This window comes from Aphanomyces invadans (assembly GCF_000520115.1).
Source record: "Aphanomyces invadans strain NJM9701 unplaced genomic scaffold supercont1.3, whole genome shotgun sequence".
NCBI lineage: Eukaryota > Oomycota > Saprolegniomycetes > Saprolegniales > Verrucalvaceae > Aphanomyces > Aphanomyces invadans.
In genome coordinates this window covers 1,163,626-1,173,126 of record NW_008580148.1, presented here as the reverse complement: position 1 = coordinate 1,173,126, position 9,501 = coordinate 1,163,626, and the positions used below count along the sequence as shown (strand labels likewise).

The 9,501-nt window shown below is 55.3% G+C and overlaps 3 protein-coding genes across 3 annotated transcripts; 1 reads left to right on the top strand and 2 right to left on the bottom strand.

Moving 5' to 3' along the window:
• Positions 1 to 181: 181 nt before the first annotated feature.
• On the bottom strand, positions 182 to 2,781 carry H310_02049 (hypothetical protein; the record flags this gene model as incomplete). The annotated part of the gene is made up of 6 exons (XM_008865433.1): positions 182 to 201; positions 249 to 1,643; positions 1,718 to 2,137; positions 2,186 to 2,365; positions 2,418 to 2,623; positions 2,669 to 2,781. 6 exons carry the CDS (start codon positions 2,779 to 2,781, stop codon positions 182 to 184), a joined length of 2,334 nt encoding a protein of 777 aa, XP_008863655.1.
• A 92-nt stretch (positions 2,782 to 2,873) lies between these two features.
• H310_02048 (hypothetical protein) lies at positions 2,874 to 5,698 on the top strand. Its single transcript, XM_008865432.1, has 10 exons — positions 2,874 to 3,059; positions 3,112 to 3,264; positions 3,322 to 3,486; positions 3,537 to 3,703; positions 3,799 to 3,908; positions 3,972 to 4,129; positions 4,185 to 4,421; positions 4,479 to 4,634; positions 4,682 to 4,894; positions 4,943 to 5,698. The coding sequence occupies exons 1-10, from the start codon at positions 2,885 to 2,887 to the stop codon at positions 5,464 to 5,466; spliced, it is 2,058 nt and encodes a 685-aa protein (XP_008863654.1). The 5' UTR covers positions 2,874 to 2,884; the 3' UTR covers positions 5,467 to 5,698.
• H310_02047 (hypothetical protein) lies at positions 5,517 to 7,172 on the bottom strand (the record flags this gene model as incomplete). The annotated part of the gene is made up of 5 exons (XM_008865431.1): positions 5,517 to 5,703; positions 5,757 to 6,223; positions 6,293 to 6,490; positions 6,558 to 6,743; positions 6,807 to 7,172. 5 exons carry the CDS (start codon positions 7,170 to 7,172, stop codon positions 5,517 to 5,519), a joined length of 1,404 nt encoding a protein of 467 aa, XP_008863653.1.
• Positions 7,173 to 9,501: the final 2,329 nt, after the last annotated feature.

Sequence of the window (9,501 nt, the reverse complement as noted above, 5' to 3'; positions counted from 1 at the left end):
TCCTCCTGCATTGACGAGAAAACCTCCTTGGTACAACACGGTGTAGCCGTCTCCTCGAATTTGAAAAATTGGCGTGGTCGACGCGCTTGCTGCCTTGAACAAGTAAAATCCAGTGCCGGCTGCACTTGCAGATGCCACGCGTAGGACGGTACTGGTGAAGGTCGTGTTAGTCGCAACTATGTCAGACACCACACTTCCCGCCTGAGCAGAAGTGATGGTCGCGCCGGTGTCGACGACATTGACCCCACCGGTCGTGACCACCAGGCCACCTTGGTGAATCGTGGTGACTCCGTCACCCCTCACGTCGAAAATCGCTGTCGTTGTCGACGTTCTCATCTTGAGCAAGTAAAATGAACTGGCTGCGGCCACGACAGTCGTTTCGATGACAGCCACGGAGTCTTGGAACGCAACATGACTGGCATGTACAGCGAGGGAGGGCAGCAACTGCGCCGTGCTGGTGATGTCTGCCCCACCGTCGACGACAACGAGACCTTGCGCTTGTACCGTTGCCCCACCACTCGTGACCATCAGACCCCCTGCATTCACGGTGGCGCCTCCTGCGTTGACGAAGAACCCCCCCGCCGTGATAGTGCCGCCCCCCAGGAGGACTTGAAATCCTCCCGAATGGACTGTCGTGAACCCGTCCCCTCGAACGGAAAAGGTTACGACACCGTTCGACTTGGCTTCCAAGAGTTTGAATGCAGTGCTTGCAGCCCTTGTTGCCTCAAGCGTAGCCACCGTGCCTAGAAACGTTCCCAGTCCGGACAGAGCTGTCAGCGCCGGTGCCAGTGGATCTTGGTTGACGAAGTTGCCTCCACCAATGCCGTTGACGTACAAGCCCCCATTTGCCAGTGTGGTTTTTCCCGACGCTTCGACTGTCACGGCTGTCGTACCTCCCGCCGATGCAGTCAAAAGGTTGAAGTCTGTGGCGGGGAATAGAGACCCCATAGTAGCTGCCACTGTCACGACAGTGCCCGTGTAAGCCACGTTCGACGCTTGGATGGTGAGCACTGACGTCGCCACCGCGTTGTCGGTGATGGTGGCGCCACCGAGGACGACTTCCAATCCTCCGGAATGTACGGTGGTGCGCCCATCACCGCGAATGTCGAACATCGCAACGTTTGAGTTTGCCGTAGACGCTGTGAAGAGGTAAAACGACATTGCGGCCGGTTGGGTCGCTCGCACCGTCATCACAGTTCCAGTGAAGCCTGTGTTTGACGCCAACGAGTCCGACACGGTGCCAGCCACTGTCGACAGCGTTGTCGTGCTGCCTCCATCTTGAACCAAGAGACCCCCCGTCGCAATCGTTTCCCCCGCTTGGACAAACAGAGTGCCAGAGTCGACGCGGACGTTGCCCTTGGTCCAGAACGTGTCGCCGTTCCCGAGCATGTAAAATATTGCTTGCGTCGCAGCTTCGATCTTGATCATTTGGAAGTCCGTCGCCATCGCCTTGATCGTGTGGATGTGCAAGGCCGTGCCAACGTAACTCGGTCCAATGGGCTGGATGAGGAATCCGTCGTGGTCGTCGATGTTGTCCGGGATATTGGACAACTGGCTGCAGTCGCTCGTCTTGTAGTCCAAGAAGCACGTACAGAGCCCCGTCGTAAAGTCGCAAATCCCACGACGAGAACAGTATTCGTGCTCTACGGCGGCAGGATGACAGTCAAGGTTCATCACGGCGTCCAGCATCGGGCGAGAGAATCCCACAATTGCGTACCAATAACGTTAACCGAGACCACATCAGCTATCGAGCATGTGGGTGACTTGGCATTGGTGACACCGGCAACATTGCAACTAAATGACGCGACCGGGGGGTTACCCGTGTGGGAAAACACGTTGTTTTCAGCATCGCGATGCGCCCATTCCTGAAACTCGATCGTGTACGTAGCCCCTTGAGTCGCCGCGTTCACGGCAGACATTACGCAAGTTGCGACGCGGACGTTGCCCAGCGTCATGGCGGCAGCCGTACAAATCGCATCGGAATTTGCGTTTGCATTTGCTGGCATAGTGAACGAATACCCGTTGAACGTGACACTGACGGTGCCGACCAACGCCAATGAAGACGCGCTCACGGTCAGCGCAATGGAGCGGTACACCTGACTGGTAGTGAGAGGATCGTCGTTCTTTGGACACATCCCTGGACAACTTAATGAGCCATCGAGACACGATCGCGGTTAGCTCGTACGCATCGAGCAGTCTGGGCCAGTAAATCCCATGTCACAGTAGCACGACATGATGCTGTCTTTTTCCCAGTTGGTGTAGATGGGGCCAAGCCCTGTTGCTGGTGTTTGGGGGCCGTACAACCTGGCGAGCGTCGAGAGGGTCAGGCACTGTCCGCGACCTGAGCAGTCATTGGGACATCGCACTACAAGGTTGCTCACGTTAAACATTCGTGGCAGTGAAAGTGTTAAACTGACTTCGTTGACACGCATCTCCCGTGTACCCCTCAGCACAAATGCACGACCCTTTTGAGTAATCGCAGATCCCGCGGTTGGAACACTCCATGACCGTGGCATGAGCTCCGTTCGGGGCCGATGCCTTGTCAACCCAAGCAACGCCAGACGGACATACGTGGCGAGAACAGTCTGGCACGACGTTCCACTGCGCGTCGCACGTGCATTTACTACGGACACGTCAGACCAAGTCCGCATGTACGAGGCCGACATACTTGGACATGCCGCACGTTCCGTGACCCGAGCACATGTTCGCACAGCTCGCATCGCTGTCAGGCAACCATAGCAAGCACAGAAGCACCGTACAGAATACGAGCGCCGCCCGCATCGGAAATGTGCGAAACACGCCGACCGTTCGTCTGGTACACAGATCTTGAATCGGCACAGTGTTTGATTGGCCCAAATTGTCGAGAGCGGTTACATGATTCCACATGACGATGGCGGCCCGGCGAATCGTTGGGGTGGTCATCGCTGCCGCGGCTGTGGCATTTGCGGCATGCCCCACAGCGCCTGCTTCTGGAAGAATATGCAACGGACGTGGAGATTGCACTCCTCTCGGTGCATGCAAGTGCGACCCATCGGCGTTCGGCTTTGATTGCTCCCAACGTACGAGTCACTTGTCCATGATGACGGGAAAACGCAGCTCATAATTGCCCAGTGCGATGCCCATCGGGGCTGGCATGGTCGGGCGATGCCGTTGGCATCAACCAGATCCACGTCAACGCCGAGTGTTCGAATCGGGGTCTGTGCAACCGCGAGAATGGCGAATGCCACTGCGATGTCGGGTTCACTGGTGCTTCCTGCGACAAACGTGCGGCGACCGATTCCATTGATAGCGACCCGCGATGGCTGAAATGCATTACTGTAGTGGCATGTCCAAATCAGTGCACCAACAACGGTCGATGCGTCTCCATGTCGCAGCTGGCGCTTTTGCGCAGTCCAAATGAGCAAACTTACACAAGCGTGTGGGACGCCGAAATGGTCTACGGCTGTCTATGCGATCGCGGCTCGGCTGGCGTGGATTGCGAATGGGGTATGGCGCTCAGCGCAATGTCTTTGCTAGGATTGAAGAGTTCGGTGTAGCTACGTGCCCTTTGGGAGACGATCCCATGACGTTAGCCCAAGTCAACGAAGTGCAACTTCTACGGTGTACGGCGACGGCAGGTTCTTTCGTGTTGAAGTTGCGGGGCGAGTCCACGACAAGTCTCGCTGTCTCGACTACAGCTGCTCAATTGAAGTCCGCTTTGCAAGTAAGCGAGCTTCTCCATGGACATCTTCGGCTCGACGCCGATGGCCTGTTCCTTGGCATGATCGATGTCTACTTCATTGACCGACGTGGCTCCAGAATGTGGCGCCGTTTGGAACCGTTCGAGTCACATACTCGTTTGGGGCAACTCTATGTGATGCATCCGGCCGCAACGTGGTGTCTGTCGAGTTTACATCCGTCTTCGGCCCGTACGCACAACATTCGACCGTCAAAAATCGAGGGTCGAGGGGTGTTCATGACGTATTTGGCAGGCAACCGTCCATGCTGGCCGTGACAACAGAGCGCGGGCAATCAACATTGACGGGTAACGTGGTCACTGGGGCAGGCGGGGCTGCGATTGGGACAACAGTAAGCATCCGGGGCACCAAGGAATACGCTCCGTGCAGCAACCGTGGCTATTGCAATCCGAGTAGGATGACGAGATCTCTCGACCACGAGCATACTTCACGATTCTTGGCGAATAGAAACGGGACAATGCGCGTGTTATATTTACCCGATGCCGGGGTTTCGATCGAGCGACGGCTACGGCAAAGTGGGACATCGGGGCGATTGCGGGGCCCCGGATAACACCAACTTTTACGGGGGGGCCATCAAAGGATGTCCCGGCTACATTCCGTGCAGTGGCCATGGGACGTGTTCTGGCGCCCCATCTTTCACTTGCGCTTGTGCCGTGGGCTGGACCACCGGCGATTGCTCGATGCGTGCGTAGTTTTTTGCTGTGGCTACTGTAACCAGTCCGCAATGCTGACTCGATGTAGGCGATTGCCCCAAGGGCACGTCGTGGTTTTCGCTTCCGTCAAGGACGAATGAGGCACACACCGTGAGGACGACGTGCTCGGATGGGGGCACGTGCGACCCCATCACTGGGGAATGCGAATGCTTTCCTCCCTTCGAAGGCCCTTCGTGCAATCTCAGTACTTCCTTCCATTGCCCGCCGTTTGTAAAGTCTAATTTGATGTAGTGCAATGCCCAAAAGGCGACAGCGTGTACGAGTGCAGTGGCCATGGCAACTGTCTGTCGCTCCAAGCGCTAGCGCAGGCCACAATGACACGCGACTGGACCCCCGCCGGGTTCTCCTATGGCCTGGACTCAAACAGCCCGCACACGTGGGATGCTCTGCGAATTCAAGGCTGCCAATGTGACCGCGGTTACATGGGCCACGACTGCAGCCTGAGTACAACCAAACCTGTTTGATCCAAACCAAGTAACTCGAGCGGTGTAGAACGATGCCCACAGGGAGACGATCCTCTAACGCTCGAACAAGTGAACGACGTTCAAGCTTTTCAATGCGCGGCCGACTCTGGCTCGTTCCAATTGTCCTTTCGCGGCGAGTCGTCGCCACAGATACCGTTCAACGCAAACTTGGCCGCAGTGCTGGCCGCGGTCCAAACCATCCCGACCATCACGGACATTGTGCTTTCGTTTTCGCAACGTGGGGGCGGCGCATGCGTCGGTGGTAACGTCGTGACGATGACGTTTGTTCAAGATTTTGGCAATTTGCCCCGGCTGCAAGTCCTGGACCAAGGGCTGAGTTTGAATGGGGTGACCAGGGCCGGCCAGACGATTGTGACCAAGGTCCAGAACGGCACAAAAGAAAATGCCGTGTGTTCGAACCACGGCGTCTGCGATTATTCCACGGGCGTATGTCAGTGTGGATTTGGCTTTGGCAGCTCAGACGGGTATGGCCAGCCCGGGACGCGGGGGGATTGCGGCTACCTCAAGCCATGGCAGGTTGTTGTAAGTTAGCGAAATACCTCGCCGACGAAGAACGGTTGTTTAGTCAGTACATGTAGTAGTTAATCGATCGGGATTTTGGACGTGTGGTAGAGCCGTGTCAAGAGCTGGCGACAATGGACGTATGGATTGTCCAGCACCCGCTCGTCGCTAACGTCCTGCGCCTGCAGGTGGAGGTCCTTGAGCGCTGCAAAGTACACGTCCTTGTTGGTGCCTCGCACCATCGACACTATCAGCTCGGCCACGTGCCTACACTAACAATCAGCTCGGTAGCAATCAGACAAGTTTGAAGTGAAACATACAAGGACACGAGCGGCGAGTGCGGGGCCTCGAGGAACGCGCGAAACTTGGCGATGCCGCCAAGCCTCGCGAACTGTTGGCCTTCACTGTTCATCGCCTTGACCACCATGGACACGACGCCTGCGACACCAGAGGTTGGACACCTCGCCAGGGCATGCAACGCGGCGAGGTAGCAGTCTCCTGTTAGCTCCTGCAAGAGCTCGCGATCGAGCGCGATGGAGCCATGCGCCAACGCGCGGATTATCGACGCAGCTTCGGTGGAACTGTTCTGGAAGACCTGCGTGCCCAAGAGTTGCCTGGCTCGGCGATGCACAAAGCTCAACTGACGGCTGCACATACTTAGGGCAAATTCCATCAACGCCGCCCACGCGACGTCAGCATCTTCAGACGATAAGTCGTTGGCGTGGTCGACCCACGTCTTCGCAACTGCGTTAGCCTCCTTCAAGATCAAAGGTAACGTTGCCTTGAACTACAATCGCCGCACAGAGAGCCGTGAGATCGACCAAAGGCCGAGTGATTGACGCGATTGCTGTCGTACCGACGACAGTACCAACCGTCGCTTGGCCACCAAAGCCAACACTTGCACCATCGCTAGTCGCATGGACATGGATTTGGAACGGATAGATTCCCAAAATGCTGAGCGTGCTTGTAGCCGCAGCGCGTGCTTCGTATCCACACTCGACTCGTCGCCAATCGTCGACACGGTCGGGTCAACCAGGAGTTCGGCCAGCCATCTCTACCCAAATCGTTGGCGAGTCAGTCCCCTCGGCCGCGGTGATCGAGAGCGCTTGTGCATGACCAACCTGTCCTTTAAAGCGCTCTTCTGGGACAGCGCTGCCAATCAAGAACATGGCGCGCTGCACGGGATCCAAATGTTGGCCGCCTCCTGCAGAGGCGCTGGTGTTCACCACCGACACGTCGAGCCATCGACGTTTCTGCACAATTTGTGCGAGGGTGGAGCACTGGTCAAAGTAGTCGCGGACTCGCGCCTACAACCGACCAACGAGAACAATGTCAAGATGCGAACATGGACGACGTTCTCGGTAACCAACCACTTGGGCGACTTCGGTGAGTACGACAAGCAGATCGTTGTCAACTTTGGCGTCCAAGCGACCGAGTAATCGAGTCAAATGTGCGGGCAACAGCACCGTGGGGAACGTTGCAATCACTGACGCAAGCCCTTGGTCTAGACAAGTCGCCAGGGCGTGCTCCAGTGCAGCGAACGGTACTTGAAAGTTAGCTTTTGCCAGGTCAAAGATAACCATAAAGATGAGTCGATGAACGGCAATGGACGACGTCGTGAAATAGTGGTGTAACAGGATGTCGATTGTCGAGTTGGCGTCATTGGGGTCGATTGTGTCAAGGTCGAAGATGGGCATGCCGGAACGTGGGTCCACAGGGCACACGGACGACGGCATGCCCCTGTGAAATCGTTCTTTACTCTTTCGTGCGCCGTACGTGTCTTGCTGGTGGTCATCGTTCAGCATGTGCCGTAGGTACAGACTCATGACGAGCATTTCCATGACGGCAACACGGCCTTGACTGGTGGGGTCCTGGAGCAACGCGATAAAATTGGAGAATGGCACTGCAATCAAGCGATCAGGCAAGTACTCGCCAGGAGCAGGGCGGACCATGCTCACAAGCGTCCCGGTGATGAGGGGCAGCGTGGTGGTACCGATGGGCCGTGACAAGTGCACCAGACGATCCACCATGTCCAGCAGGATAAAGAACAGCTCGACTTGCGCCGCGTTGCCGTCGAGCGCTATGTTCAAGTTGTAGAGCAGCGTGAATGCCAACATGGGCGGATTGTCGCTTTGACGAAGAATCAATTCGAGGAAGAACGCATGAACGTCCCCGAGGAAATCGCCACCCTTGAGCGTCATTTGAATCAAATATCCCAGAACGACTTGCTCGACGTGGTTGCAGAAACTTTGTTCGTTTGACGTCAAGGCGGACTGACTGCGCAAGTGAAAGTACCCCTTGACTAGGTCATGCAGCATGTCCAGGGGGTGTGTGAGGACGACAGTAAGGTGCGACGCAGAGAGTTGCTTGAGCCCAGTGTGCTTTATATTGTACTCAGAGACATCGTCAGTTCCTTGGTTTGACGGATCTGTGGTCGAAGAGGGCTGCGGGGGCGGCTGTTGGTACTCGATGCGGAGCCGTTCCAACTCTTGCGCTTTTTCATGCAAGTGCGCTGGATTGAACACGACGACTTGCGCCGTGGGAACGGCGTACTCGTACCCATCCGTCGCCCATTCTTCAAACACAGCTTTGTACGTTGCGTCAATCTCGTAGAACGAAGGCAGTGTCTCTTCGTCGGCAATGCCGCATCGCTTGCGAAGGTGTCGAAGTGCTTGGGCCGCGTCCATCGAGATAAGATCGCAAGATTTCACTCTGGCAACGGTTTCGACGGCTAGATCGATTGTGTGATTTGATTGGTCCGTTTGGTATCTTGAAGCGCAACGAACTATCCGGATAAACTCCGCATCATCCGGTAAGGGTTTTATGAGGTCGCCTGATGCGTTAACAGTGGCGGGCGTCATCGAGGGGACTTTTACTCCATGTGAAAAAATAAGCTACGATAGACTTGGAATACGTGAATCGAATCTACACCGCGCACTGGTTCGAACCGTGCAATCAAAATAAAATGATCCTGAAACACAATACCTTACAAAATATTCTACTCCAAAGTTGTGAATGAATGTCCATGTGCATCGTATGTTTCTATTTCCTTCTACAGTATTTGTATTTGTGGTCGTTGGAGGCGGGCGGTCTGAGACATACAATATTTGACAAAGTTGCGTGTTTATGTCCGTGGCTCCTATCCTGTCATTCTCGATTCAAGTTGACAAACAACAATGGGCCGTCCAACACCAGCCATCACCAAGGAGGAGTTCGACACCATCAACTGCTTTGTCAAGAAGAAACGACCGCATAGCCTAACTAAAGAAGAGCGTGTTAATATTCTACGTCTTCACCCACACTTTCGGCTTGAGGGGATGGAAGACGCTTCCGGTCACATCGCTCGAATACTTGGCCACAGCCTGAAAGTAGTCAAGGATGTGTGGCGACTATATAAAGCTACATCAACTGTATGCACAGTCACTCCACCTTACGTCGCAATCGTGATGGACAACGTCAAGTATCATAAGTGCTTACCTCATGACACCCCCTGATACGGCTGGACCAAAGCCCGTCTTCAGAACGCGTGCAGAGCCTACGGGATCTCATTCAACAGCAACGATCCGAAGTGCTCGTTGTGGACGTACCTGAGCAAACACATTGATGACAACGTGGTCCCTGTCTTCGTCGCGATGGCAAGTGCACGAGGACACTCCGTTGTGTACACTCCGCCGTATCACTCGGACCTACAACCAATTGAGTTAGTATGGGCAATCGCCAAGGGTGATGTCGGTCGTCAGAACTGCGAGGGAATGAGCTTTCGAGACGTTCTTGATCGCTTGAACAAGGCGTACATGCGAAGGTCTTGCAAGGCTTCCACATAGAAGCCATCATCGCCAAACGCAATTCTAGCTCAGAGGTCTTCGTCGACGTCCAGGGATTCAACGGAAAACAATTTCAACCGGCTGGAGTGGTGCAGCAAGATTTCTCGAGGAGGACCAACTGCTGGACTTCGAACGAATGATCGGACACAATCTTCCCACACGGAAAGGATCTTTCCAACGCAAAGTCAGTTTTCCTGGGTATTTCAACGCTCGGGCCACCGAAACGAAGTCACCGAAGGCA

Excerpts from the sequence above, each read along its gene's own strand:
- H310_02048 (XM_008865432.1), top strand. The coding sequence starts at position 2,885 with ATGACGATGGCGGCCCGGCGAATCGTTGGGGTGGTCATCGCTGCCGCG. Across the intron at positions 3,265-3,321 it reads TGGTGCTTCCTGCGACAAAC|TGGCATGTCCAAATCAGTGC; the intron begins GTGCGGCGACCG and ends GCATTACTGTAG. Across the intron at positions 4,635-4,681 it reads AGGCCCTTCGTGCAATCTCA|TGCAATGCCCAAAAGGCGAC; the intron begins GTACTTCCTTCC and ends AATTTGATGTAG.